We start from the raw sequence: 17,010 nt of genomic DNA on the forward strand, positions 1-17,010 counted from the left end.
TTGTGATGCTGCAGGGGAATCCCAGCAGAGGAATCCCATCAGCACAAAAACGGGTGCTTTGCTGGCAACAGAAGTCCGGAGGTGGGGTTTCCCAGCGAGGGGAGCCTCAGTGAAATCACAGCATCACAAAAACACAGAGGTCCAGAGGTGGGGTTTCGAGGACTTTGGTGTTTTTGCGATGCTGCGATTTCACTGATGCTCCCTTCGCTGGGAAACCCCACCTCCAGACTTCCGTTGCCAGCAAAGCATTTGTTTTTGCAATGCTGGGATTCCCCTGCTGTGATTTCCCTACAGCATCGCAAAAACACAGAAGTCCGGAGGTGGGGCTTGCCATGGAGGGGAGCCTTGGAAATCCCAGCAGCGCAAAAACGAGCGCTTCGGCTGGCAAAAGGGGTGAATTTTGGGCTTGCACGCATTAATTGCTTTTCCATTGATTCCTATGGGAAACATTGTTTTGTCTTACAAACTTTTCACCTTAAGAACCTCGTCCCGGAACCAATTAAGTTTGTAAGACAAGGTATCACTGTACAAACATTTCTTTAGTATGGCTCTTCCAACAAAACAGCAACGTTTTTCTACTTTGTATTCTCAGATTGTATTTTGCAACCTTTGCAACCAGTTGATGTTCAGATCTTAACCCCCAGTTGTGGCAAACAGATCTCAGTGGTCAACGTGGAGCTGGTATGCTTCCTGAGAAGCCTTAGTAGTGGAAAAGCTCAAGTGGAATGGCTGAAGAATGGAGTACAGCTGCAAGGGAAAGAAGAGGTGGCATTGAGAGCTGTGGTAGAGAAGGGTTACTTTAGTTTCATCCACCTGAACATCAGCAAAGAGAGTTGGGACAAAGGGGACCTCTACACCTGTAAAGTGATACGACCACCAAACAGTCAAAACATCACAATGCAGAATACCAGCAAATGTCAAGGTGAGCATTTTATGGGCTATAGAATGATGGATGGGTAAGAAGCAATCCAGGCAGATCATTTGTCAGGGTTTCCAGTAATATATCCATTTCAAAACAGAACATCCAATGCAGAGTCTCTAACTTTCTGGCTTTGAGTACCAGCAGTGATGGTGGTGTGTGTGTGTGTTTGTATGTGGGAATGGTTCCACACCAGCAGTGGGTGCATGAGTCTGCATGTGCAAATGTGGCTTCATTTGTGAGCATGCACACTTGCCACTTGCACAGGGGGTCTGCACATGTGGAGCACCCTCATCTCCACTTCCGTGGACTGGTTCTGAATGGGCTGCAGCCCAGTACTGGGTCCCTAGATATTGGGGACCCCTGACCTAATGGAGATGCATTAGGGATGTAGTGTGAAAAGTCCATCTGGATTACACTGTGTTGATTATGGTCTGGAAATATGATCCCTTATCCATATAAATGAAGAGCATTGTAAATAGAATTCAACCACTTGGTCAGACTGCTAGACGAGCCAAGCAAAATGACATAAGGACTATATTTTCTGTCCAGAGTAGTACAATTCATGATTTTATTGTTGTACTTCCATACCATGAGATTTAACCTCTGTTGAGGTATTTAGTGAGTGGTTGGTCAAACAAATAGATGTAGATGTAGATGGAAATATATAAAAATAAATGTTGACATTACAGCTTTGGTGCAGTGGTTAGAATGCAGTACTGCAGGCTGCTTCTGCTGGCTGCCTGCAATTAGGCACTTCAAATCTCACCAGGCTCAAGGTTAACTCAGCCTTCCACCCTTTCCAAGGTTGGTAAAGTGAAGACCAAGTTTGTTGAGGCCAATAGGCTGACTCTTTACTTAGAGAGGGCTGGAAAGTAGTGTGAAGCTGTATATTGTAAAGCCTACAAACTTGAAACTTGGCATGAATGTTCCCTTTGGCTTCTAGGTGTTTGCTAAGAAAGGATTTTTCAAAATGACCATCAGATCATTAGTAATTCTTATATAGTATTTTATTAACACGGTCTAATGCTAAGGACTTAGAAGATCTAGTCCCCCACCCCACTTGAAAAGAACTCTGTTCCAACTGCCAGTTGCCTTATATTAATGCTCTCTGATGCTAAGGACTTTCACATTCTACAAAAATGTTCAAACTTTAAATGTCATCGATTTTCAAGCTTTTTGTCAATTTATCAAGCCTGTTCAGTTTCGTAGCGAAGCTTCTAGCTATATTATAATCCTTGTGCCATCTCTCTCATGGCCTTCTCCACAGTGTGTTATGGTTGCATGCATCAACCCACCATGGTTTTTACCAAGCCATCTTACAAAAGCCTGCTTGATAGATCAGCCATCCTCGTCTGCACCGTGATTTCTTCTAACCTTGAGAGTGCTCAGATCACCTGGCTTGTGGATGGCAAACCTAGCAATAAAGTTGTCAATGAGATGGTGATGACAGACGCTAATGGAAGTCAGAAGTTGAGAAGCAACCATTCAGTGTCTTTGGAACAGTGGGAAAAGGGCACCCTCTTCACCTGCAAAGTAATTGGGAACTGTTTTCAAGAACACCAAAAAGAAATTACCATCAAGAAGCCCACTCGTGAGTAGATCGCCAAACCCCTTAAAACGCTGCTCTGTCAGGGAAGCAAGAATGAAATGTCTTTAAAATAAAATAAAAAGTTTTAATATGCAAACCAGGAATCATGTAAATCATTTAGTCCAACGACCTGCCCAGTCAGGAGACCCTGCACTATTTCTGACAAATGGCAGCTCAATCTCTTCCTGAAAGCTTCCAGTGTTGGCAACTATAGAATGTAGTCCCTTCCAACTCTGTTAATCTGTTAAAAAAAATATTAGAACACTGCTGTCATGTTATCCATAGTCCTCTTTTTCATTAGACAAGATATACCCAATTCCTGCATATGTTTTAGCCTTCAGGCCCGTAATCATCATGGTTGCTTCTGCCATGATTCTGTGATGACTCTATCATGATTCAAATCCATGATTAGACTATCTTTTGTCAGAAATGGTGTAAGGTCTCCTGCTTGTAGGACTAGATGAACTCCAAACTCCCTTCCTACTATGTTGATGTAAATATAAACCTTTGAGAGTGTAACATCTCAAAGCAGTTGTGTCAAACTCAAGACCCAGGGGCCAGATCTGGTCTGCAGAGTGCTTAGATCTGGCCCATGGGGCCACCCTGGAAATAGAGCAGTGGAAGTGATGTGCCGGTGCCTGGAGGATGTTGGGGCCTGGATGAGTGTCAACAAACTCAACCTCAACCCAGACAAGATGGAGTGGCTGTGGGTTTTGCCTCCCAAGGACAATTTCATCTGTCCGTCCATTACCGTGGGGGGAGAATCACTGCCCCCCCTCAGAGAAGGTTCGCAACTTGGGCGTCCTCCTCGATCCACAGCTCACATTAGAGAAATATCTTTCAACTGTGGCGAGGGGGGCGTTCGCCCAGGTTCACCTTGTGCACCAGTTGCGACCCTACTTGGACCGGGAGTCACTGCTCACAGTCACTCATGCCCTCATCACCTCGAGGCTTGACTACTGTAACGCTCTCTATATGGGGTTACCTTTGAAGAGTGTTCGGAAACTTCAGATCGTGCAAAATGCAGCTGCGAGAGCAATCATGGGCTTTCCCAAATATGCCCATGTTACACCAACACTCCGCAGTCTGCATTGGTTGCCGATCAGTTTCTGATCACAATTCAAAGTGTTGGTTATGACCTATAAAGCCCTTCATGGCACCGGACCAGATTATCTCAGGGACCGCCTGTTGCTGCACGAATCCCAGTGACCAGTTAGGTCCCACAAAGTGGGTCTTCTCTGGGTCCCGTCAACTAAACAATGTCGCTTGGCGGGACCCAGGGAAAGAGCCTTCTCTGTGGCAGCCCTGGCCCTCTGGAACCAACTCCCCCCAGAGATTAGAATTGCCCCCACCCTCCTTGCCTTTCGTAAGCTACTTAAAACCCACCTCTGCTGTCAGGCATGGGGGAATTGAGATCCTCTTTCCCCCTAGGCCTTTACAATTCTATGCATGGTATGTATGTATGTATGTATGTATGTATGTATGTATGTATGTATGGGTTTTTTTATATTAATGGGTTTTTAATCGTTTTTAGTATTAGATTACTATTGTACACTGTTTTATTGTTGCTGTTAGCCACTCCGAGTCTCCGGAGAGGGGCGGCATACAAATCAAATCAAATCAAATCAATCAATCAATCGATTAGCCTGCAATGCCTTGCAATTGAAAATGGAGCTTGGGAGTCTGTTTTTGCTGGCAGAGCACTGATCACAGGCACCTTTAACATGAGTGATGTTGAGCTGGTCACACCCATCCTGCCCAGGGGGGAGTTGCTACTTACCATCACTACCAGTGTGATGCGCACACAGTTTCTGGTCACTGGCATGCATGTGCGCGCGTCCCAATAAGATTTTGCTTCTGCGCATGCGCAGGAAGCAAAATCTTGTGAGAGGACATGTGCCCACACAAGATTTCAGTGACTTTTTGCTTCCCTGCATATGCAAAAGCAAAAAAGATTCCAAAATTTCTCCCTTGCATGTGTCCCCTTGTGAGATTTTGGTTCCTGTGCATATGTAGAAGCAAAATCTCGCTGGGGCATATACGTGCATGCCAGAGATGCAGAGAGATGTGTGCAGCACCATGTTTGCTACTGGTGCGAAGTGTGGCGTGTACTGGGTAGTAACCCAATACTGATCCCACTCTGTTCACCCCACTAAGGACAAACACAATCCTGATGCAACCCTCAAGAAAACTGATCTAGAGAAGACCTAGAACAGTGATGGCGAACCTATGGCACAGGTGCCACAGGTGGAATGCAGAGCCATATCTGCTGGCACATGAGCCGTTGCCTTAGCTCAGATCCAACATGCATGTGTTGCTGACCAGCTGATTTTTGGCTCACACACAGGCTCTGGGAGGGTATTTTTGGCTTCCAGAGAGCCTCCTGGGGGGATGGGGGAATGACGCTTTTACCCTCTCCTGGCTCCAGGGAAGCCTCTTGAGCCTGGTGAGGGCAAAATACAGCCTATCGGGCCTCCAGAGGGACCCCTGTGGATGGGGAAGCTTTTTTCCCCCTCCCCAGGCATTGAATTATGGATGTGGGTACTCACGCATGCACGATAGCACTCTTTCGGCACCCGAGGAAAAAAAGGTTCGCCATCACTGACCTAGAATGAAGGAAAATTTTCCCGATAGTTCCAACAATTGTCACTGGAATGACTTGCCTCCAGGTTCTATGTGTTCCAACACTTAAAAATCTTGTGAAATACTCCTGTTCCATTCCTGAAGTTATTTCTTTCAATCTCAACACTTCAGGAGTTTCAAAATTAATATCAAGGCCTTGGACTCATTCAGCTGCAATGATGTTCTCAATAGGAGAAAAGTACCATGCTGTTTTGCTTTTTTAAACACCTGCGTGTTTTCTTTTCTCTTTTCCATTTAGAAATGAAAGTACCCTCCGTCATCATTACTCGAGCCCCACTAGAGGTTTCCCTCAAGAGCACCACAGCCCTCATTCTCATCTGTGATGTGAGTGGATTTTCCCCAGCGGACATTAGCATCTCGTGGGAAAGAAATAATGTATCCCTGGACAAAAAGCTGTACGAAAATGGGATCGCCACAGAGACGGTAGATGGGTTTTCAGTGTACAGCATCTTGAAGGTCAACAGAGATCAACATGGAGGAAAAGGAGGCAGCTACTGCTGTATAGTCCACCACCCCACTTCTCAAACTCCATATGTGGTGTATGAAAAGGTACCCTTTGGTAAGTGGACTTTCTAAGGTGCTCACTGAAGGCATCACAATGAGTCACATGCAGGGATGGGATTCAGCCTGTTTGGACCCATTTGGGAGAACTGGATGCTAATTTTATATCTGGTTTGTCGAACTGGTAGTTGCTGAATGGCCCTGCCCATCCCACCCTGCCCCTCCGAGGAGTCTCCACTTGGCCTGTTTTGGATGCCAAGGCTCATGCAGAAGCTCTTGAAGCACAAAAAAAGGACTTCCTGGAAGTTCCAGAAGTCTAGTAATGGACCCATTTCTGGCCTCCAAAGTGTCTCAGAGCCCAAAGGAGGCCATTTTCGCCTTCCCAGAGGCTCAAAGAAAGCCTCCAGAGCTTGCGGAGGAGACAAATGCCACCACTGCCTTAATGCAGGAGGCCAATTAGGCCATGCCCACCATGGCCACACCCACCCACAGCAATTGGTTGCTGGTCATATGGCATGGTGGAACTTCTACAATGCATTCTTAACTGTAAAGGGTTAAAAAAAACTAATAGGTCACAAACATCCTTTGGTTTGAGCACTTCACCATGGCTGAGAGGCAGGTCCATTAATGGAAAGAAGAACCCACCCATTGACAAATATGATTATTTATGCAGCTACATGGTTATTATTCTGAGGAGCCCATGTGAAAAGGTATATTATGAGCAACAAAGAATGTACATTGGGCCTTATAGTCCTTTCCCTCAAAACTATCCAAATCATCATCAAACTTTCATGTAGAAATTTCATGTAGAACTATCTTATGAGATCTTGCAAGATCTCAGCCCTTTCTTCATTACACATCCATTTGCATAATGATACTCAGAATCCAGGTAGAGATGCTGCATTGTTTTTCTTTACTGTGATTAGTGGAACACCAACTTTTGAATATAACCTGCCTCTCTGAGTGCAGTTATGTAACAGAATAACAGAATAATAGAGTTGGAAGGGATCTTGGAGGTCTTCTAGTCCAACCTCATACTCTAGCAGGAAACCCTATAACCCTGATAGTGAACCTGTGGCATGCGGGGCCATATTGGAGGGCATGTGAGGCATTGTCCTATGTCAACTCCAGCATGCATGTGCATGCTAGCCAGTTGATTTTCAGCCTTGGGGAAGGCCATTTCGTCCTCTGGGGACTCCAGAGAAGCTTCCTTGAGGCCCTAAAGTGCCAAAACCACCCAATGGGCAAACCGGAGGTTCAGAAAAATGGACTTCCGGTTTGCCTGTTGTGCTGTTTTTCGCACTCTGGAGGCTTCAGATATTGGAAGACTGCTATCATGTTGCCCTTAGTCCTTCTTTTCATTTAAACTAATGTACCCAATTCTTGCAACCGTTGCCACCATGGTTAAGAGCAGTGGTGGGCTTCTATGGTCAGGTATGCAGTACGGTTAGCAAAATTTTGGACAGGTACACAATACCAGTAGTAAAATTTTGATTCCCCCCCCCCTTTTCCCCCCCTTCTGGTGTCTGGGTATGTTTTTCCTATCACAGTAAATGAGGTTAAATGTGTATAATTTTAGAAAATCTGTGCGTGTGTGTGTGTGTAGTAGATAATCAGGATTGGGCTATTGCCCAGATGGAGAGGAGCGCAGTGGGGTAGCGAAAATGGAGCTCCACCCCAAAGCACCCAATTTGTACTGAAAGATGTTGAAACAAAATGTATAAGCTACGTCCACAGTGTGGTAGTAAAAATTTTGGTAGCCAATCACGGGTTAAGAGCAATAATAACTTGGCCTTAAGCAAATAAGAATAAACATGTCAACCAATTCTAATATTTTAAGCACACCCAGAGCACCTCCACGAAGGTAAGACATGGAAATCAGGGTTGGTTGAGTGAAATGCTTGCTAAAATAAATCTTCTCATATCTAAATGTTAACTCTCAATTCTGCGCAGCAACGCAAATGCTATTAGACCAGAAGGGACATGGACTGGTTCGTACATGTATCTGCATTATACTAATGATTCTGATCACGGGTTTTCATAATGTGAAACAGCCATCCAAATCCAATACCACTGATGGAACATTCACCCAATCTTGCCTCATTTCTGTTTTTTCAGAAAAAAAAAAGTTCATATTTTTGCCTTAAGAATTATTTTGGGAGGGGGATTATTAGAGGAATGACTGGGAAGGGGACTCAAAGGCTGGAGAGTTTTTTAATATTTGTTTCATTTTTCTTCTATTGGAAACTGTTAAAGAAACTCACCTGAGATAATGAAATAAAAGAATGTGCAACATGGCTTCGTGTGCCACTTTGGGTCCACGGGCCATAGGTTTGCCATCATGGATATAAATCATCTAGTGCATCAGAAGAAGACCATGTCTACACATACAGCACTTAACCCTAACATATATTAAATGAGAAGAACAAACTTTCACAGTAGATTAATATGTGTTTCGATCCTTTTGGTGAAGTCTGTCTTAGACTGAGATGTTTGAAGTTATACCATGCATTTGCCATTATTTCTTTTTTATTTTCATTTGGTTTTGCAAACAAATGTCCTGTTACAACTCAAGAAATGTATACTACGTGTTTACGTTATTTATTTTACTTATTTATTAATTGGATTTATATTATACAATCTAACATGTTCATGAAAACAGCACTAAACAGAATAGAATAGAATAGAATAGAATAGAATTCTTTATTGGCCAAGTGTGATTAGACACAAGAAATTTATCTTTGGTATATATGTTCTTAGCATACATAAAAGAAAAGATACATTTGTCAAGAATCACAAGGTACAACACTTCATGACTGTCATGGGGTACAAATAAGCAATCAGGAAACAATATTAATATAGATTGTAAGGATACAAGCAACAAGTTACAGTTATACAGTCATAAGTGCGAGGAGATGGTTGATAGGAACGATGAGAAGACTAATAGTAATAGTAATGCAGCCTTAGTGAATAGTTTGATAGTGGTGAGAGAATTATTTGTTTAGCAGAATTATGGCATTTGGGAAAAAACTGTTCTTGTGTCTAGTTGTCTTGGTGTACATTGCTCTATAGCATTGTTGTAAGAGTAGGAGTTGAAACAAACTGAATAAGTGGGTCTTGCTTTTGAGAAGGCAAAAAAAAAAGCATCGTCTAGAACCATGGTTCTCAACCTGTTGCAGATTCCTGGGGGAATTGTGATGTCATCACAGAGGAGTCCACAAAGACTTGAAGACATGTTTTAAATTAAATATTGAGTAAAGTCTTGGGAGTCCGTAGCCATAAACAGTATTTCAAGGGTGTTCACAATGAAGAAAATATGGAGAACCATGCATCTAGAAAATAAAAGAGAAATAGCAGATAAATAGTTGTCTATTTTAAATAGAAAAACATTGCATGCATTTGGACTTTTCACCATTTTTGTCTCTGGGGGGAAAAAGGATATACATATATTTTGTTCAAGGTTTCCAGAGGTTTTTACATTTCATGCACACAAATCTAATTTCATTGGTAAATTAAAAACAAAAATAGTTCTAGGTGAAGTACTGCTGGTTATTTCTCCTAGTACTTGGTGCCCAATTCCCATATTTTTCGGGGTATAAGACACAACTGAGTATAAGATGCACCTTAGTTTTGGGGGAAGGAAATGGGGGGGAAGTCTGCCTACCCAAATATTCATCTGGCTAGTATCCTTACTCTGGTCAGTGTCAGCACATTAGTTTATCCCCTGGTTAGGGCTTTAAAAAAAACTTATTCGGAGTGTGTAGCAATGGGGAAAAAAACCTGCAAAGACGTAGGGCTGGAAAAAGCATTGTTCGTAGAGAGTAGTAATGAAAAAGCCTGCAAGCCAGGAAGAGTTGGAATATGGTTAGCAGCTTGTTAGAGCTGGGGAGGGAATTAAAAAGCTACATTCAGAGTATAAGAGCCACCCAAATTTTCAGCCTCTTGGGGGAGGGAAGGTGCATCTTATACGCTAAAAATACAGTATTCTAGACATGCTCAGGCACAACCTCCATCATCTTCACATTCTCATTGTACAACAAAGAGTCTACACCAGGAAGATTCATACAATCCTACTTCACTTCTTGAAGAATGACTCCATTTAAAAAAATTGCACTCCAGGGAGATTCTTTTGCTTATTACAGGTAACTTATTTTTTTATCTCATCTTAATGACTTGGCCCTTTTTCTTCTAATGATCATGCTTGCTGATGATCACGGTCTCATTACAGATTTCCTGGAGCCTCGAGCACCTACAGTGGAGCTCCTGCAGTCAGTAGACCGGGAGAAGGACACTGTGGTGTTGAAATGCATCGCAACTAATTACAGGCCCCCAAGTGTCACTATAACATGGGTGGGTGGCCCAGAAAATATGGAAGTCATTACGGGCCAGAGAATAGCAGATGAAACCTACTGGGCCAGCAGCCAACTCACCATCTCCATCTCCCAATGGCAAGAGATGGACAGCAAGACTTGTGAGGTGGTACACAAGCCAACGAATGCAAGAAAAGTCCAAAAGATTTCCAAAAAAGGTGAACTAGAGCAGCCAAGCTAGTATGTCTGAAGTTCCATCTTTTAATCAGATACTTCATGCTTCAATCTTTTCCTTCTCACTTACTGGATGTAAACTGAGGTTTCCTTCTGAACCCTATATGCTTGGATTACCCTACTTACCCTCCTTCTCCTCCTCCTCCTCTTCTTCTTCCTCCCCTTCTTCCATCCCCCTCCCCCTCTTCCTCCTCTTCTTCCTCTCCTCCCCCTCTTTCCCCTCCTCTTTCTCCTCTTCCAGCATAGAACTGGGATGGGAAGGCAGAGCTGGGTGGATAGGCCCACCTGCGATTTCCGCTACTGATTTATCTGAGCTGGTCCAAACCAGCTGTGCTTCCATTCTTCTGAGGTTGGTAAAATGAGGACCCAGATTGTTAGGGGGCAATATGTGGATTCTGTAAACTGCTTTGAGAGGGTTACGGTTAGGGTAGATCAGTGGTGGGTTCCTACCCGTGCGGTCCAGAATGCACTGATGATATAATTTTTGGTGATTTTTTTCCCGGCATCTCCCTGTTGGAAGAAACCGTCCCACCCACCCTCATCTTAATGCCAGCGTTTATTATTAATCTGAAGCACAGTTGAGAAGCTCTTTCTCAGGAAACGCCAGAAAAAAAATAGCCCAAAATTGCATCATCAATTGCTCTGGACCGCATCAGTAGGAACCCACCACTGGGGTAGATGCAGATGCAGATGGATGGACAGACGGACGAATGAACGGATGTAGATGTAGATTTGGATGTGGATGTGGATGTAGATCAGGGGTGGGTTCCTTTTACATTTTGCTGCCAGTACGCATCGCAACATTTCACATGTGCATGCTTGTTAAGCTCACATGCGTGTGCACATTAACAGGCATGATTTTATTTTTATGCATGCTCAGAGGGACAATTTTACTTCCACACATGCTCAGAGAGCCAAAAAATTGCTGAAAATTATGAAAAAACTGGTGGCGCGCATGTCTGGCACAGACAGCACTGGAGTTGTCATGCTTGCATTACGTCACTGGTGGGCTACTATCAGAGCGCCTGCACCAGACTGCAGCAGGAGGAACCCATCTCTGATGTAGATATAGATGTAGATGTAAATATATAAACATAAATGGTGAAATTAGAGTTTGGTGGCTCAGTGGTTAGAGTGCAGTACTGCAGGTTACTTCTGCAGGCTGCCTGCAATTTGGCAGTTCACATCTCACCAGACTCAAAGTTTACTCAGCCTTCCATCCTTTCTGAGGTTGGTAAAATGAGGACCCAGATTGTTGGGGGAGGAAAATATGCTGAGTCTGTAAATGGCTTAAAGAGAGCTGGAAAGCCCTGTGAAGTGGTATATAAGTCTAAGGGCTATTGCTATTCCTCATCATCATCTAGTCAGAGCTGAAGAAGCTTCTTGGATGAGAAGTGAAACATCTTCAAAAGAAAAGACAAGACTCCTGTGGAAACAAAGGCATTTTGGGGACATTGGAGATAATGGATAAGCAGTGGCAAAACACTGAGATACAAGGGAAGGCTACGAGAGAGTTGCATAACTTCATTACTTCATTCATTCTAAGAGAGATAATTCATTCATCCTCTGCTCAACTCTATTTTCATAAAAAAAATCATACTTTTCTTTTTCTTTCAAAATAAACAGGAATAAAATTGATGCTTTCTCTTTCTGGTTTTTTTTAGACTGGATTATGCCCACGGCTCCCTTGATGACACTGAATGTCCATCCATTTTGTCCAAGTTTGGGAACTATCAGTGATGTGACTTTAGTCTGTTCCATCTATAGCTACTCCCTAGAGAACATCCAAGTCACCTGGGAACCCGATGGGAAATTTCAAATGTCACCAAAGGATCAGTCAAACAGTGTCCAATTCTACACTAGCAGCAACTTCACAGTTTCCCTAGAAGAGTGGAACAAACTAAAAGAATATACCTGCAAAGTAACTCAAGCTGGAAGGAACCACGCAGAGACAAGAACTATCAGCAAATGCAAAGGTGTCTGTCTCTCTCTCTCTCACTCACTCTCACTCCTTTTTTACTTATTCTCTCTGTCCATTCATTCTCTGTCTCTTAACATATTTCTGTCTGGAACATAATTTCATGTTCTCCTTTTTTTGTTTTACTTCTTCCTTTGATTCCGGTTGTGCCACAAAAATAATGAAACAAAACACAATAGCAGGAAATTAAGAAGGTCGCCCAGAAAGTAATGCACTGCATTTTTTTCAACAATTATTTATTGAACACAATGAAACTTACACACAAGAAAGAATGATGTTTCCTCTATACTCTCCATTTTTCCACGTAATTTGCATCTTGTTCTAAGGCCTTCTTCCATTGAGACATAAGGTGTGTATTCCCTATTGGTACCATTCTTTGTTCTAATGGCTTCATCCTCTGTTCTGTTCTTCTAATGGCTTCACCTTCTGTGCCCAGTGACTAACTGCAGAGTCTCCATAACTGTACACAAATGTTACATAGAAACATAGAAACATAGAAGACTGACGGCAGAAAAAGACCTCATGGTCCATCTAGTCTGCCCTTATACTATTTCCTGTGTTTTATCTTAGGATGGATATATGTTTATCCCAGGCATGTTTAAATTCAGTTACTGTGGATTTATCAACTACGTCTGCTGGAAGTTTGTTCCAAGGATCTGCTACTCTTTCAGTGAAATAATATTTCCTCACGTTGCTTTTGATCTTTCCCCCAACTAACTTCAGATTGTGCCCCCTTGTTCTTGTGCTCACTTTCCTATTAAAAACACTTCCCTCCTGGACCTTATTTAACCCTTTAACATATTTAAATGTTTCGATCATGTCCCCCCTTTTCCTTCTGTCCTCCAGACTATACAGATTGAGTTCATTAAGTCTTTCCCGATACGTTTTATGCTTAAGACCTTCCACCATTCTTGTAGCCCGTCTTTGGACCCGTTCAATTTTGTCAATATCTTTTTGTAGGTGAGGTCTCCAGAACTGAACACAGTATTCCAAATGTGGTCTCACCAGTGCTCTATATAAGGGCATCACAATCTCCCTCTTCCTGCTTGTTATACCTCTAGCTATGCAGCCAAGCATCCTATTTGCTTTTCCTACTGCCCGACCACACTGCTCACCCATTTTGAGACTGTCAGAAATCACTACCCCTAGACACCATGTTTGTGAATGTTCCCAATAGTTTCTTTCTCCGCAGTGAGAAATTCAATGACGACATGCTGCTTGTAATTTACATCACTTACAGACACCATTTTGAAACACTGCTGCAGCTATTCTATCTGTCCGAAGAGACACAACATTTACACACGCACTCTTGGCAATTCAAATAATGTATATCTAATGTTTCACATTGGTACCATTACTGTAGGCTGAGAAAAAGAAATGTGGTGCATTACTTTCTGGGCGACCCTTGCAAAATTGCATTGATCATAAAATGTAATAATAGAATATAATAATGATTACCAAGAAATGGGAAAGAAAAGCGTTAGAGTATAGCTAATCTGCAACTTACAGCCAATCGCTTAGCAACTGTGCAGGGTTACAACAATCATCTCCCAAATGCTTTTTATGGACCCATTTTCAAAGTTTTGACAATGGCACAACCTCCATGGTCATGTGGTCATCACTGCCGTTGTAAAATTACGTAATAATCATTGGTTGAAAAGTGAATATAGATCTCCAATTGTCTTTGCTTCTAAGAAGGACACTGCAACCATTATGAACCATCTGAATTTTGATCACCTGATGATGGGGATGCTGCAATGGTCATAAGTATGAAAAACGATCATATTCCGACCCAGCTCCCAAACACGACAAACCCTCTGTATTTAAATCAATGATTCCTTTATTAGGAGTGCCAGCAGCCCTGGCAAAAAGTTTCTGGAGGTTAATAATAGCAATAGCAATAGCATTCAGACTTATATACCACTTCATAGTGCTTTTACAGCCCTCTCTAAGTGGTTTACAGAATCAGCATATTGCCCACAACAATCTGGCTCCTCATTTTACCCACTTCGGAAGAATGGAAGGCTGAGTCAACCTTGAGCTGGTGGTGAGATTTGAACTGCTGAACAACGGCCAGCAATTAGCTGAAGTAGCCTGCAGTGTTGCACTCCAACCACTGTGCCACCCTGGACAAATCTGTCCAGCAGGGAGATAAATAGTTCTCTGCTACATCTATTCATCTCCATCCCCTGTCTCTTATCTCCAGAGCTAGGGTGGGGTTTCATTAGCAGTGGTGGCTCTTCCATCTTGAGGACCAGCTTACAGATTTCTACTGGTCTCCTCTGCCGTCTGTGCATACGCATGTCAGGCACTGGATCCAGCTGTTATTCATCAACCACCTTCAGATCTGCGGGCTGTTGACTCTCTATCTGAGGGCTGACAGTACCTGTATGGTGTTTTATTTTTTCATATGTTCTTTTTGGCTATTTTATTCTTCCCATCATAAAACATTTGTCATTTGCACTCTTGCAGCCTGTAAGAACAGTATACCATCTCCCACAATATATCTACTCAAACCACCCCTTGAGAGACTCTTCACTCAAAACAGAGCTATCTTGTCTTGCCTTGTGGTGGGCTATGAATTGGAGAATGTCATACTCACCTGGACAATGGACGGACTTAACCTCACTGCGAATGCCACCATGGAAAAAGCCAAGAGACACTCAAATCAGACCCAAAGTTTCCAAAGCCAACTGAACCTCACCAATCAGAATTGGGTTGCTGGAAAGAAAATCGAATGCATTGTTTCTCATCTCTGCTCGCTTTTCCCCAAAGTGAAGCAGACCATCCATAAAAGCACAGGTAAGAGAAGGTTCAACAAGGCCCCCAAAACTCAGGATAAATTATTTGGCTAGCCTGAATGTGGTGGCAGGGGTGTCAAACTCAAGGCCTGTGGGCCGGATCCAGCCCATAATGTAGTAAGATCCATCCCATGGGGCCATCCTGGTCTATGAAGAGGAAAGGTTGGTCCAGCATGGCTTCAGCCCAGATCTACCCAATGTGAAGAGGAAGGATCAGGCCAGCATGGTTTCGACTTGGACTACCCAATGTGAAAAAATTGGGCCCATGTGGCTTCGGCCTGACCTACCCGATGTGAAGAGGAAGCATTGGGCCAGTGTGGCTTCAACCTGGTCTATCAATGTGAAGGGGAAACATACCAACAGTTTGAGGAGTGGCATCAAAGTAACCATGCCCACCAAGTTGTCCACACCCACTCAGTTGGCCATGCCCACCCAGCCCCATGAGGTCAACTACAGCCCTGATAGCAATAACAGACTTATATACCACTTTGCAGTGTTTTACAGACCTCTCTAAGTGGTTTACAGAGTATCTGGGTCTTCATTTTACTGACCTCGGAAGGATGGAAGGCTGAGTCAACCTTGAGCCTGGTGAGATTTGAACTGGCAAAATGTAGGCAGCCAGCAGGCAGCTCAAGTAGCCTGTAGTCCTGCATTCTAACTATTGTGCCACCGTGGCAGCATTGATGCAGCCCTCAATGAAATGGTCTATGGAGATTCTCAGACATCCAGCTTATCCAAAATTTGCTTTTCTTTTTTGCAAAAGGCAACTGGTCATTAGTATTCTTTCTGAGAGCTATTGAGGCCACTTGAAAGTTTATCTGTGTCCTGAAGGGTGCAAAAGGGAAACATCTCTAAGGAATATCAAAGGAAGTCCAATTACCTTTTGAAAAAGCACTTTTAGGATTTGGCTTGCCCCTGAAAATTGTGCAGGGAGGCAGAATAATTCTCTGAACCAATTATCAGAGAAATTTACTCCATACTTTTGGTTTCATACTCATCAGAAAATGGGTGGCCCAAATAACATTCAAATCATGAAAATTAAATATCATGAATGCACTATCCTTACCATATCATCCTTGAGATTTTCTATTTATTCCAACCTTCCATTTTCTTCCACTTTTTCTTTAAAATATCATCCATATCTATATTTCTATAGATCTCAGCCACATTAAAGAACCATCTCTCTCTTTGGTCCTTCCACCACTGTCGCAACTGACACAACCTATCTCCCAAGCTGTTGCTTGGTTGGCTTGTGTGATCAACGGATTCTTCCCATCTGAGATACTCATCAAATGGAAGAAGAACAACAGAAGTCTAGATGCCTCTGAGTATATCATAGGCCCATCCATGCTGGAAACTGGGAAATCTACTTTTTCTACTCAAAGTGTCCTGAAAATCCCAGCATCTGAATGGGAAAATAGAGCCATGTATACCTGCCTAGTGGGACATGAATCCCTAACTATCATGAAGAGCATCAGTAAATATTTGTATGGTAAGTCTTGGTGCTGGGAAATTACTATATGAATCATAGATGGGAGTGAAGAAACATGTGGAATCTGGACTTCTTGACCCCCAAATAAAATGAATGACAACTCAATGATTACAACATAGGTGGATTGCTGCCAGTTGGGACTAGTTCCATAGAACCGGTAGCAGGAATTTTCCTTGCTTGCTGAACTGGCAGCGATGGCCATCTGGCCACTGGCTCTCTCAGTGGTGCCATCTTGTTTTTCGCTTCAGTGCATGCACAGAAGCTGTGGAGAAGCAGGGTTTTTAGTATGGCGCAGAAGCAGGGTTTTTAGTATGGCGCATGCACATGTGTGGTGCACTCATGTGGCACGCAAGAAAGTAAACTGGCAACAAGGTAAGTTATAAACCACCCCTGGTTTACAACTCTTAGGAAATACTGAATGTCCTCTATCGAACATATCAAGGTAACCAGATGTGGTATTCAAGTAGTTTGGACCAGTTCGGGTGAACTGGTAATGGCAATCTGCAGGTAGGTTCCCACCCACCTGCCTACCTGCCCCAGT

The 17,010-nt window shown here is 43.1% G+C and overlaps 1 protein-coding gene and 1 gene segment (V, D, J or C); both read left to right on the forward strand.

Moving 5' to 3' along the window:
* LOC139154299 (uncharacterized) overlaps nucleotides 1-17,010 on the forward strand; it is a 1,065,525-nt gene that overhangs the window by 1,047,401 nt on the left and 1,114 nt on the right. The window contains exons 9-16 of the mRNA XM_070728717.1: nucleotides 658-922; nucleotides 2,190-2,513; nucleotides 5,392-5,712; nucleotides 9,883-10,182; nucleotides 11,171-11,177; nucleotides 11,921-12,174; nucleotides 14,649-14,978; nucleotides 16,134-16,469. Of these exons, the coding sequence (XP_070584818.1) occupies nucleotides 658-922; nucleotides 2,190-2,513; nucleotides 5,392-5,712; nucleotides 9,883-10,182; nucleotides 11,171-11,177; nucleotides 11,921-12,174; nucleotides 14,649-14,978; nucleotides 16,134-16,469 (2,137 nt within the window). The remainder of the gene's footprint in view (nucleotides 1-657; nucleotides 923-2,189; nucleotides 2,514-5,391; nucleotides 5,713-9,882; nucleotides 10,183-11,170; nucleotides 11,178-11,920; nucleotides 12,175-14,648; nucleotides 14,979-16,133; nucleotides 16,470-17,010) is intronic.
* The window catches only part of LOC139154462 (Ig gamma-2C chain C region-like), a 96,410-nt gene that overhangs the window by 37,884 nt on the left and 41,516 nt on the right, over nucleotides 1-17,010 (forward strand).

The sequence above is a fragment of the Erythrolamprus reginae genome, chromosome Z, assembly GCF_031021105.1.
Source record: "Erythrolamprus reginae isolate rEryReg1 chromosome Z, rEryReg1.hap1, whole genome shotgun sequence".
In the NCBI taxonomy this organism is placed as follows: Eukaryota; Metazoa; Chordata; class Lepidosauria; order Squamata; family Dipsadidae; genus Erythrolamprus; species Erythrolamprus reginae.